Source organism: Meles meles, chromosome 1 (assembly GCF_922984935.1).
Source record: "Meles meles chromosome 1, mMelMel3.1 paternal haplotype, whole genome shotgun sequence".
NCBI classification, from domain to species: Eukaryota; Metazoa; Chordata; class Mammalia; order Carnivora; family Mustelidae; genus Meles; species Meles meles.
The window spans coordinates 201,356,192-201,369,074 of NC_060066.1; the positions used below are offsets into that span (position 1 = coordinate 201,356,192).

The 12,883-nt window shown below is 44.0% G+C and overlaps 1 protein-coding gene across 5 annotated transcripts in view; it reads left to right on the plus strand.

The window, feature by feature from the left end:
- The first annotated feature begins 2,551 nt into the window (after positions 1–2,551).
- USP48 (ubiquitin specific peptidase 48) overlaps positions 2,552–12,883 on the plus strand; it is a 101,624-nt gene continuing 91,292 nt past the window's right edge. For all 5 annotated transcript variants that reach the window (XM_046006720.1, XM_046006726.1, XM_046006735.1 and 2 more), the window contains exon 1: positions 2,552–2,913. In XM_046006720.1, the coding sequence (XP_045862676.1) occupies positions 2,780–2,913 (134 nt within the window). In that variant the 5' untranslated portion in view covers positions 2,552–2,779. The remainder of the gene's footprint in view (positions 2,914–12,883) is intronic.

The window sequence follows — 12,883 nt, forward strand, 5'->3', positions numbered from 1 at the left end:
GCCAAAAAAAATTTATAATACATAGGACAAAATGTGTTCATTGTTATTGGTAAGGCTTCTGGTCAACAGCAGGTTATCGGTTTAAGTTTTTGGGGAGTCAAAAGTTCTATCCAGAATTTCCACATCACCCAGGGGGTTCAAGGTACAGCAGATGGTTCAAGGGTGTACTGTATATTAAAAATTGAAATCATCGTCTCCCTTAGAAACCTGCTGTTGCTTCTTTAGTTCTAGCTCACTAGGTAGAAACTCTTAATTACCCAAGTAAGAAAACTGCACATAGCAGTGATCACATGGTGAATAAATAGTCACAGTTTTATTGTGTGCCAAGTGAAACAATGGATGTCACAGGTAGTTGTAAGCATCAAGGAAAGGGCTATGACCCAGACTTGAAGGTCAAGTAACACAAAGGTGAGTAGACACTCACTGATTAGACCAACATCAAGTTGTAGCAACTCCACATCCTAAATATCTTGGAATTGTCTGCTCATGCCTTATCTATCATGAAATAGGACTATCTCCATTTTGACCTCAGTCTGTAATTAAGTTATTCTATCCAGCTTATTTCTTAACTCAGGGAAAAGACCCCGCAGGCAAAGCATCCCCTGAGGTGAGCCAAAACTACCCCCTCAATCAACAAGGACTGCCCTGAGCCAGCAAGACTGGGAGTGATTGACCCAAAGATTGATCTGACCTTCTCTGCCCACCTGGGTGTACTTGACCCTTGTCCCACATTTTTTCTTCTCTTTTCTCTTTCTTTCTTTCTAAGATTTTATTTATTTATTTGACATGCAGAAATCACAAGCAGGCAGAGAGCAGGCGGGTTGGGGGGGCAGGCTCCCTGCTGAGCAGAGAGCCCTGATGTGGGGCTCCATCCCAGGACCCTGATATCATGACCTGAGCCAAAGGCAGAGGCTTAACCCACTGAGTTACCCAGGGACCCCCGACATTTTCTTAAACCTAGATTATCTTAAGCACTTGGGAGAGAGCCTTTGAGATGGTCCCGGTGTTGGCGTCACTGAGAAAAATTCCTTTCCCGTTTCACCCCCACTCATATTTCTGCCTTTGGATTTTTATCACTGGTGAGTGGCTGCACCAGGTCTGTTTGGGACCCGCAGAGCCAGGTGCTTTGACACCACAGCTGGGTTACATTTCCCCAGTTGAGGGCTTCATTATCGCTGCCCCCTGTTACTTCAATAGTCTTATACGAGGTCTCTTTGCTTTTGACCTTGACCCAGACTGAGGAAGCCATACAAAATGCAAATCTCCGGTGTCTCTCACCAGCTTTAAACCTTTCAAGGAATCTCTCAGAATAATGGCAAGCCTGCTTCTCATGGCTTACCTCTCACCTCCCTGTCTCCGAATTTGTTTTCTGACAGAAATTAAGAAGTTTCTCTCTAATGTGACTTTGCTCTTTGCGGTTCCCTTTGTCTGTAATGGTGCCTTTTTTTTCTCCTGGCTGTTTTACTCATCTTTTAAAGATGTGCTTAGAAATAATCTCTTCTGGTAAGCCTTTTACTAAGTACTGCAAACCTTCCAAGGCTGCGAAGGGTAGCTCTGTGTTTCTACGGCTCTCCCCTCACCCACGCCCAATGGCGGAGACCACGTCTTATCTTCGTCATGCTTTCAGCAAATATTTGTCTAATGACTAGCACACTTTAAGCGTCAAGTCCAAGGTTACCCAGCTGGTAAACTTCTGTGTCAGAAATTAGTGCTTAGACCCCTGGAGGGCTCTCATTCAAATGTAAAGTCCTCAAAAATCTTCCCTCTAGCAGTGCTCTTAACAGTTTACAAAACATTTCGATCAGGCTAGTCTTTATATCCTGGGGCAGGACTTGTATAAAAAGGTAATGTTTCTAAACCCCGGAGCTAGAGAAGAGCTTCAGCAAAGCATTAAAGAGTCATCAAAAGGAGGTAACAGCCGCGAGGAGGGTCAGCCAACTGCAGTGAAGACCCTCCCAGCCCGAGAAAGCCCACCCGGAATCCCCTCCCCTCCAAGCCCTCTCAACCTCGAGGACTACAAATCCCAGCATGCATAGCATCCAGTGAGTGACAGCACGGAAGCACGCCGGGATACGTAGTCCAGCTGTAGTTCAGGAAAAGCCCAGAACGTCCCGTGACGTCAAGAGGGCTCGGGAAAGGAATCGGAACCGGCCCAGGCTCAAGTTTAATAATCCTCTAGAGAGCCGACCCTGGTTTTTTTGGTGACCCGGTTTCAGGTCCTACCCCGCAGTCCAGCGACCCTATGGTGTGCGTTGAAATAGCTTCTCGCGTCACTCCTTCAAGGTTAAAGGGGAAGTAGCACAGAGCAAAACAGGCAGCCTTCTGCCCTCGAGGCGCCGGCTTGTTAGGCAGTGGTATGCAGGACGCTAGCCTAGCTAGGAACTGAGACGCTGCTTGCCCAGCAGCGCCGGTGAGGACGTGGCAACACTACCCCAAACAGGGGCTTCCCTTTCCTCCGCCCGTCGGGCTAGAGGCGCGGGAGGCGCAAAGGTTGCTGGGAACGCGCATGCGCCCACAGCGACGGGGAGTACACCTCCAACGTCTGCGGACGCGAGGGGTGTCGGGTGTCGGCGGCGGCGCTTTGCGGCCGGTCGTGCGGGTCGAGCGCGGGCGGGCGGGCGCGGCGGCAGTGGCGCGCACAGGTGATTGACTGGCCAGCTGGCTGAGGAATCGCCTGGTCCCCATTGCTGGCAGGTGGCGGAGCCCATTTGGGCGGCGGCAGCAGCAGCAGCGGCAGCAGCTACGGCCTGGCTCGGGAGGCGCTTCTCGGGCCAAGGCCATGGCCCCGCGGCTACAGCTGGAGAAGGCGGCCTGGCGCTGGGCGGAGACGGTGCGGCCCGAGGAGGTGTCGCAGGAGCACATCGAGACCGCCTACCGCATCTGGCTGGAGCCCTGCATCCGCGGCGTGTGCAGGTGAGGCCCGCGCACCGGGCCTTGAGCCCCCCACCTCGCTTCGGACCTTGGAAAAGCGGACCAGGGGCCGGGGGGTCATGTTGGGGGAAGGAGGACGGCAGCCAGCTGTGTGCATCTAGCAGGCGCGGAGAGGAGCAAGGTGGAGGCTTCCTCCTTAGCGCGTCTGGGCGACCTGAGCAACGCAGCCATCCCGGGCTCGCTGCGCGGAGGTGATGCTGCTGAAAGCCCCTTAGAAAAAGGTTCTGGGTTCTTATCTAGAAGATGGCGGTGGAAATGGTTGAAGGCAGGAGCTGAGAGCTTAGCAAACGTTGTTGGTTGTATCTTGGCCACGGCTCGGCTTTTTCTATTGTAGAAAGGGAACTTCGTCGAAGTGAGTTTCATCACAGTATATCATTTATTACTGTTGACGGTGAAGGCTTGGTCATCTTAATATTAGTTTTGGATAGGGCAGATTTAGAAGAACGTGTGGTTAGCTTACCTCGTTGGTATCCTTCACCCCCAGTTGACCTCCCGTCTCTTGTTAATCTGTTTTAGGCTTTTGTGGGGGGGTGGGGGTCATCACTTTACCAGGTACGAAGTTTGAGCTGTGTAAGTTCTGTCCTTCACTTCCGCTTAGCCCTTGAACCTTGCCTTTCCTTTTAGTTCGAATTGCGAGGCATTGTTCCTGTCTTCTGGTTTTCCACCTTTTAACGCGGGAACTATAGTTTTTGTTCCGGAATGTTGTTGAATTGACTTAGCCACGCCGGGCATGCTCAGTAGCCGTACTTCAGTCGGCATTTAGTAAAGGCTTTCTGCAGTTTTTACACTCCGCGGCGGCATCCGGAAGAAATGGAAGTCAAGGTCTCCGCTTCGGAATTAAAGTCAAGTTTCAGAAGTGATTCAAGTTAGGGAGCTTCCATAAAGCGACGAATAATTCCAGGCTCTGGGTGTCTGGCTCACAAGGAGGGCACATCTGACTCCCGACAGTAAGTAATGGAATGACAGGGTCTGTGTATAGTAGAATTTATTAAGCTTCAGTTAGTCTCTCAACATAATCAGATTCCACAGTAACCAAAAAAAAATACCTTCACTGTTATAATTCTGATTTTAACACAAGTAAAGGAGTAGAAATTGGCTGGAATCACTGTAAGGGTAATGTCATAGAGTTTTTTAAGGTGCAGTTGCAATGTTTGTATCCAAGCATGGTTGTTGGTTTTTGTTTGTGTGTGTGTGTGTGTTGTTTTTTTTTTTTTTTTTCCGTTGGGGTATAAGTCACATATTGTATGATTCACCCATTTAAAATGTACTGTCCAGTGTTTTTTGTTTGTGTGTTCACAGGGTTGTTCAGCTATCACCACAATCTGATTTTAGAACCTTTTTTGCCCCTCCCTCCCACACTCTTTAGCCATCAGATTGGCACCCGGTCCTCCCTTGTACACCCCCACCCCAAGCTCCAAGCAGCCCGCTGATCAATTTTCTGCCTCCTAATTTGCCTATCTTGGACATTTCATGTAAATAGAATCTTAAAACAGGTGGATTTTTGTGACTTTTTTTTTTTTTCACTTAATGTTTTCAAGGATCATCCGTGTTGTAGCACATGTTGGTATTTAATTTCATTTTTAAAAGTTTGTAAAACACACAACAAAATTTATTATTTTTTAAAAGATTTATTTATTTGACAGAGAGCACAAGTAGGCAGAGAGGCATGGGGGGGTGGGGGGGCAAGCAGGCTCCCCGCTGAGCAGAGGGCTCCATGCTGGGTTTGACCCAGGACCCCAAGACAATGACCTAAAAGCAGAGGCTTAACCCATGAGCCACACAGGCGCTCCCCAAATTTATTATTTTATACAATTAAGTGACATTAAATATCTTTATAACTGGTACACCCATCCCCATTGTTTGGTTCTAGGGCTTTTCCATCACCTTAAAGGAGACTCCATATCCATTAAACAGTCACTTCGCATTTTCCCCTTGAGCAATCACTGATCTTTCTGTCTCTGTGGGTTTCTCTTTTCTTAACATTTCCTGTAAATAGAATCCTACAATGTGTAGCCTTTTTTTGTCTGGCTTTCATGTAACATGTTTTCCATGTTGTAGCATTGATCTGCACTTTGTTCCTTTTTGTGGCTGAATAATAGTCCATCGTTTGGATATATACGGTATTTTGTTTATCTGTTCATCAGTTGATGGACTTAGAAAATCCCCCCCCCAACTTTACCGAGGAGTACCTGACAAATAGAATTGCCTATATTTAAAGTGTACAACTTTTTTTTTTTTTTTTTAAGATTTTATTTATTTATTTGACAGAGAGAGAGACCACAAGTAGGCAGAGAGGCAGGCAGAGAGAGAGGAGGAAGCAGGCTCCCCACGGAGCAGAGAGCCCGATGCGGGGCTCGATCCCAGGACCCTGAGATCATGACCCGAGCCGAAGGCAGCGGCTTAATCCACTGAGCCACCCAGGCGCCCCATAAAGTGTACAACTTGATTTGATATACGTACACGTGGTAGAAAGAGTACTATGAGCAAGGTAGATTTTTGTTTTTAAGATTTTGTTCATGTATTTGACAGAGAGTAAGAGGGATAGAGCACAAACAGGGGCAGTGGCAGGCAGAGGGAGAGGGAGAAGTAGGCTCCCCGCTGAGCAGGGGGCCTGCTGTGGGGCTCCATCCCAGGACGCTGGCATCTTGACCCAAACCAAAGGCACGTGCTCAACCTACTGAACCACCCAGGTGCTCTTACGATCAAGATAGTTAAACACATCTGTTACCTTACATAGTTAACTTAATGAGCATTTTGTTATACCTACTTTTGGGGTGTTGTGCTTGCCAACATTTGGCTGCAAGTTTTTGTTAGAATACCTGTTTTCAGCTCTTTCAGATATCCACCTAGGAATGAAATTGCTGGGTCACGGTAATTATGTTTAACAGGCGCTGCCACACTGGTTTCTGGTGCTGCTGTGCCATTCATTTTACATTCCCACTGGGAACGCGTGAGGGTTTCAATTTCCATCCTTGCCAACACATGCTACTTTCCGTTTGTTTGCCATGCTAGTGAATTTGAAGTGGCATCTCATTATGGCTTTGGTTTGAATTTTCCTAACGAGTAATGAGTTGAATGTCTTTGTGTGTTTGTTGGCCATTTCTCGTTTTTTTTTTTTTTTTTCTTTTAATTGCCAAGTAATACTGCCTTTTATGTAGGTACTTCCTACATATATATATCCATTCATCAGTTGATGGGCATTGGTTGTTTCCACTTTTTGGCTACTATGAATAATGTAGCCAAGAATATTTGTGTAGGGGTTTTTGTGTGGATGTATTCAATTATCTTGTATATCTGTAGGAGTGGAATTGCTGGGTCATAAAACTGTGGTTAACATTTTGAGGAACTGACAAACTGTTTTCCAAAGTGGCTGTGCTGTTTTACCTACAGTGTATGAAGATTCCAGTTTCTCTCCATCCTTGCTCTTGTTTTTTTTTCTTACAGCCATGCTAGTGGATATAAGTGGTATCTCATTGTAGTGGTTTTTTTTTTTTATAGTTTATTTATTTATTTGAGAGAGGGAGAAAATGAGAAAGTGGGAGCATGAGAGGAGGGAGGGATGGAGGGAGAAGCAGACTCCCCGCTGAGCAGGGAGTCTGATGAGGGACTCCATCCGGGGACTTCAGGAGCATGACCTGAGCTGAAGGCAGTTGCTCAACCAACTGAGCCACTCAGGCGCCCCCGTCATTGTGGTTTTGATTTGCATTTCCCTGCTGACTCAAGTTCAGCATCTTTCCTGTGCTGCTTGGCCTTTCCTGTATTTTTGGAGAACTGTCTGTTAAAGTCCTTTACCCATTTTAAAATAGGGTTGTTTTTGTATCATTGAGTTGTAAGAGTTCTTTATATATTGGATACAAATTCCTTGTATTTGTAAATAGTCTCATTTCTATGGATTGTGTTTTCATATTTTTGTTGGTACTGTTTGTAGTAGAAAAGCTTTTAATTTTGATGTAGTCCCAACTTTGTTTGCTGGGTTGCTTGTGCTTTTGAGACCATGCATAATCTGAGGTCCCAGCAAATTTTTTCTGTATGCCTTTCTTTTTTTCTTTGACAGAGAGAGATCACGAGTAGGCAGAGAGGCAGGCAGAGAGATAGGAGGAATCAGGCTCCCTGCAGAGCAGAGAGCCAGATGCGGGGCTCCATCCCAGGACCCTGGGATCATGACCTGAGCCAAAGGCAGAGGCTTTAACCCACTGAGCCACCCAGGTGCCCCTGTATGCCTTTTTTCAATATACTTTTTTATACTTTACATACACAACTGTTCTGAGATTCCAGAGCTGGAGAGGTGTTTAGTTCTTCGCAAAGAATATTTACATTTCTGAAATTGTTTAGTAAAATCATGGTGAAAGCAATCTGTATTAAATCGTATACCCACAGAGTTCTACAAATATTATGTATCTTAATTTTTTAAAAAAGATTATTTATTTATTTACTTGAGAGAGAGACAGTGAGAGCGAGCATGCGTGAGGAGAAGGTCGCCGGGGGCGGGAAACAGACTCCCCGTGGACCTGGGAGCCCGATGCGGGACTCCTGGAACTCCAGGATCATGACCTGAGCCGAAGGCAGTCGTCCAACCAACTGAGCCACCCAGGCTTCCCTATGTATCTTAATTCTTAAAAGAGTTTTTTTTTAAATTTTAATTTTTATTTATTTATTTGACAGAGAAATCACAAGTAGGCAGAGAGGCAGGCAGAGAGAGAGGAGGAAGCAGGCTCCCTGCAGAGCAGAGAGCCCGATGCGGGGCTCCATCCCAGGACCCTGAGATCATGACCCGAGCCGAAGGCAGCGGCCCAATCCACTGAGCCACCCAGGCGCCCCTCTTAAAAGAGTTTTTGCTTAACAATGAGGGTAATAGTTAAGTAAGTTCCTTGGAGTCAATTGGTTGGAAAGAGATGTGCATTTTTCGTATTGATCCATGTTGCTGAATTACTGATCATAATGATGGCTCCACTTTATGGTTCTACTGTGTAAGAATGTCTTGTTTCCTCATACCATCGCCAACACAATATGGGGGGTGGTGAGGTATAGGGAGAGAGAATTTTTCTTCTTTTTTTTTTTTTTTAAGATTTTATTTATCAGAGAGAGAGAGAGAGTATGAGCACAAGTAGGGGGTGCAGCAGGCAGAGGGAGAAGCAGGCTCCCCACTGAGCAAGGAGCCTGTTGCAGGGCTCTATCTCAGGACTCTAGAGATCGTGACCTGAGCTGAAATCGAGTTTCAGTCTTGACCGAGTGACCTACCCAGGTGCCCCTTAATCACACTTTTTGATCAGATAGGTCTCATATGTTAATTTGTTTCCTTTTGTGATAGTTAAAATTTTGATAGGAAAATTTCGGTCTAGACTAACTTCTACCGATGTATACAGGAGTAAGATGTCTGTTTTGTTCTCATTAGAGAAACAATACCAATGACTTATGAAATTAGAGCATTGCAGAAATGTAAATGCATTCTAGAAAGTCAGTATGATGCCCGCTGACTTCTCATAGCTCTAGTCCAAAACCTTTGTGAGGGCTGTGGGGCCTCACTCTGAAGCTTTCTTCATCCAGCTGTTTTTTAAAAATACTGCTTTATTTACTTATTTATTAAAGATTATTTATTTGTTTGTTTGACAGAGCACAAGTAGGTAGATAGGCAGGCAGAGGGAGAGGGAGAAGCATGCTCCCTGTCGGGATTCGGGGCTCAATCCTAGGACTCTGGGATCACGACCTGAGCTGAAGGCAGACGCTCAATGACTGAGCCACGCAGGCACCCTTATCCAGCTGTTCTTCATTGATGAAGTTCAGTGGCAACTCCTTTCTTAGTTGGCTCATGTTTCCTCCCTTTAGCAGTATTGGTCCCTGACCCCGAGTGCAAGTTCGGGGACCTGCTTTTTTTTTTTTTTTTAAGATTTTATTTATTTGACGGAGAGAGAGATCACAAGTAGGCAGAGAGGCAGGCAGAGAGAGAGAGAGAGAAGCAGGCTCCTTGCCAAGCAGAAAGCCCGATGTGGGACTCGATCCCAGGACCCTGAGATCATGACCTGAGCCGAAGGCAGTGGCTTAACCCACTGAGCCACCCAGGCGCCCCAGGGACCTGCTTTTTAATTAAAACAAACAAACCCACACAGTGTGAAGCCCCCATGCATGTAAATATACTAACATCAATAAAAAAATACAATTTTTCAAAGATGTATTTATTTGAGTGTCCTGCATGCAGGGGGAGGGGCAGAGGAAGAGGGAGAACCTCCATCGGACTCCCCTACTGTGAGAACCCGATGCCCCCCTTCTGGTACCTACTGTAGGCTTGGTGTAGTATTTTAGAATGACTCTGAGATAACCCCCCAGAAGATGAAGTTCCTTCCTTCATATGCCATGTGTTTTACAGATACGGCAGAATAGAATCAAACAGTGTAATTGTTATTTTAGAAAAAAGGGGAGAAATGTCGCACCACATAATTTCTGTAATTTGTTTTTTTTTTTTTTAAGATTTTATTTATTTATTTGACAGAGAGGTCACAAGTAGGCAGAGAGGCAGGCAGAGAGAGAGGAGGAAGCAGGCTCCCTGCAGAGCAGAGAGCCCGATGCGGGGCTCGATCCCAGGACCCTGAGATCATGACCTGAGCCGAAGGCAGCGGCTTAATCCACTGAGCCACCCAGGCGCCCCAATTTGTTTTTTTTTAAGATTTTATTTATTTATTTGATAGAGAGAGATCACAAGTAGGCAGAGAGGCAGGAAGAGAGGGGGGAAGCAGGCTCCCTGCTGAGCAGAGAGCCGGATGCAGGGCTCGATCCCAGGAATCCCAGGCACCCCTCTGTAATTTGTTTTGATTTTATAACACCTTTTTATTTGATAGCACCTAGAAAATTTACCTTACTCTTTTAATAGGCATGTAATATTTCATTGTGTGGAGGCTGATGTGTTAAATTTCAGCAGTTCCCTGTTGGTGGACCTCTGGGTTCTCAGTTTTTGGTACTATACAGATAGTGCTTCTGTGAACATCCCTCTTGTATGTATCTTGGTTGAATGAATGTTTTCACTTGGGTTGCTGGATGAGAAAGAGAAAAAGGGCATGATGACCATTTAAAATTTTGATAGGTGGTAAAGGGTCATACTGTGTAACACTGCATTCTAGAGTCACCCTATTTCCTACCTTCCCACCCCAGACATTCTTATTTCAAACACCTGCTTTAATAGTGAAAGCATGTTATTTTCCTATGCCTTTTTTTGCTAGTACCAATGAGCATCTTTTTATATATGTTGGCCATTTGTATTTCTACTGTGAATTGTGTGTCCTTGATTGTTGATCATTTTACTGATTTTTTTTTAAAGATTTTATTTAGTTATTTGACAGAGAGAGATCACAAGTAGACAGAGAAGCAGGCAGAGAGAGAGAGAGAGAGAGGGAAGCAGGCTCCCTGCTGAGCAGAGAGCCAGATGTGGGACTCGATCCCAGGACCCTGGGATCATGACCTGAGCCGAAGGCAGTGGCTTAACCCACTGAGCCACCCAGGCGCCCCCATTTTACTGATTTTCAAGAGCTTTTTGAATACTTCTGCTGAAGATCCTTTTTCCTAATTTTTTTTGACTTTGGTTTTTTTTTTTTCTTTTGGTACATTAAAGATTTATTTATTTATTTGACAGAGAGAGAGGGAACACAAGCAGGGGGAGTGGGAGCGGGAGAAGCAGGCACCTTGCTAAGTAGGCAGCCCCATGCGGGGCTCAATCCCAGGACCCTAGGACCATGACCTGAGCTGAAGGCAGACGCTTAATGACTGAACCACCCAGGCGCCCAAGATTGTAGAAATGTTCACACATTTTTAGTATTGATGGTTTCATTTTATGTATTAAATATTTGTCCTTTACAGTTTAATTTGATTTAGAGAGTGAGATTGGAATCCAGCTTTATTTGACTTTTTAGCCAAATGGCTACTCAATTTTCTTAAACCATATTGAATAATCTAGTCATCCCTCACTAGTTAAAAAGGCCATTTTATTATATGACAAATTATTATATGTACTTGGGTTTATTTCTTTTATTTATTTCTACTTTTTATTTTTTATTTCCCTTATTAATTTGATTCATCTCTGTATTATGACCACAGTTCCAATGACTTAATACTTTAAAAATACCTGATAAGGTTAGACCCTTCTTAATTCCTCATAGAGGTTTTCTAGTGTTCTTTTTTTTTTTTTTTTAAGGTTTTATTTATTTTATTTGACACAGAGAGAGAGAACACAAGCAAGGGGAGCAGCAGGGAGAGGGAGAGGCAGGCTCCCCGCTGAGTAGAGAGCCCGATGCAGGGCTCCATCCGAGGACCCTGAGATCATGACCTGAGCCCAAGGCAGAGGCTTAAATCACTGAGCCACCCAGGCGCCCCTCTAGTGTTTTTATTTTTATTTTTTTATTTTTATTTTTTTTTCCTCTAGTGTTTTTATTTAACTAAAATTTATCTTTTTACATACAGAAAAGTATACCAATCGTAAACATTACACAGGGTAAATTACCACAAGGGAACATATCTATGTATTTACTACCAAGGCTAGCATTCCAGAAAACACCCATCTTTCATTTACTGCCTTACTGGTCATTAACATCGTCCTCCTCAAAAGTAACCACTACCCTTACTTTGGCACACCGCAGATTATTTTGCCTATTTTGAACTTTGTATACAATTAATTATACATTGTAGTTCATTCTGGCTTCATTTGTTCTCACTGTGTGGTTTGTCCACATTGTGGGTAGCAGTAGTGGGTTCATTTTTAAGGCTGTGCAGTATTCCGTTGTGTTACAGTATAACTTGATCCTTTCTGGTGGTGACGGTCATTTGGAATTTTTCCAGAATTTGGCTGTTAGGAGTAAAGTTGTGGTAAGCATTCTTATATGTATCTTTTGATAACATATACATACACTTTCCCCCCATATGTATACATTTTTGATAAAAGAGGACTTGCTGGGTCATAAATGTTTATTTAGCTTATTGGATAATGACAAACTGTTTTCCAAAATGATTATATCACTTTATACTCTCCTGAGTACTGTGTAAGAGAGTTCATTTTCTACATATCCTCACCATAATCTGTTTAATTTTAGCCATTATGATGGATGTGTCATGGTATCTCCTTATGGCTTAATTCACATTTCTCAAATGACCAATGAAATCGACCTTTTCATATTCTACTATTTACATATCCTGCAGTGGGGTGCTTGTTTAATTTTTTAAGCCTCATTGAAGTTTAAAAAACTTTTTTATTTTTACTTTTTATTTTTTAGAGATTTTATTTATTTATCTGACAGACAGATCACAAGTAGGCAGAGGCAGGCAGAGAGAGAGGGAGGTAGGCTTCCTGCTGAGCAGACAGCCCGATGCAGGGCTTAATCCTAGGACCATGGGATCATGACCTGAGCCGAAGGCAGAGGCTTCAACCCACTGGGCCACCCAGGCGCCCCTTAAATTTATTTTTTAAAGATTTTTAAGTAATCTCTACACCCAACATAGGGCTTAACTTAGAAACCTGATCAAAAGTCTTGTTCCACTGACTGAGCCAAACAGGAGTCCCGCCTCAATCTCTTAACATCATCTTTTTTGATGAACAGGAGTATTAATTTCCGTATAGTCCAATTTAGCAATATTTTCTTTATTGTTGTTGCTTTTTGCATGTATTCTATTTAAGAAATCGTCACCTTCTCCCAGGTCCTAAAGATATCCTCTATTATCCTGTACAAAGCTGTATTGTATTGTCTTTCAGAAGGAGATCTATAGTCCACAGTCCACTTCGAATTGACTAATTTTATTCTTGTCATTTGGGAAGTAAGGTCCTGGAAGAATTTAAGGATTTCTTGTTCACTGTGGCCTTAGCAGTATAAGATGAGTGTTGAATGACTCCTAGTGGTAAAGATCTTTGATGATAGAAAAAGTAGTGATTCCAATGGAAAGGGAAGACGTACATAGGGAAAAAAAATAAAAATTAACCAAA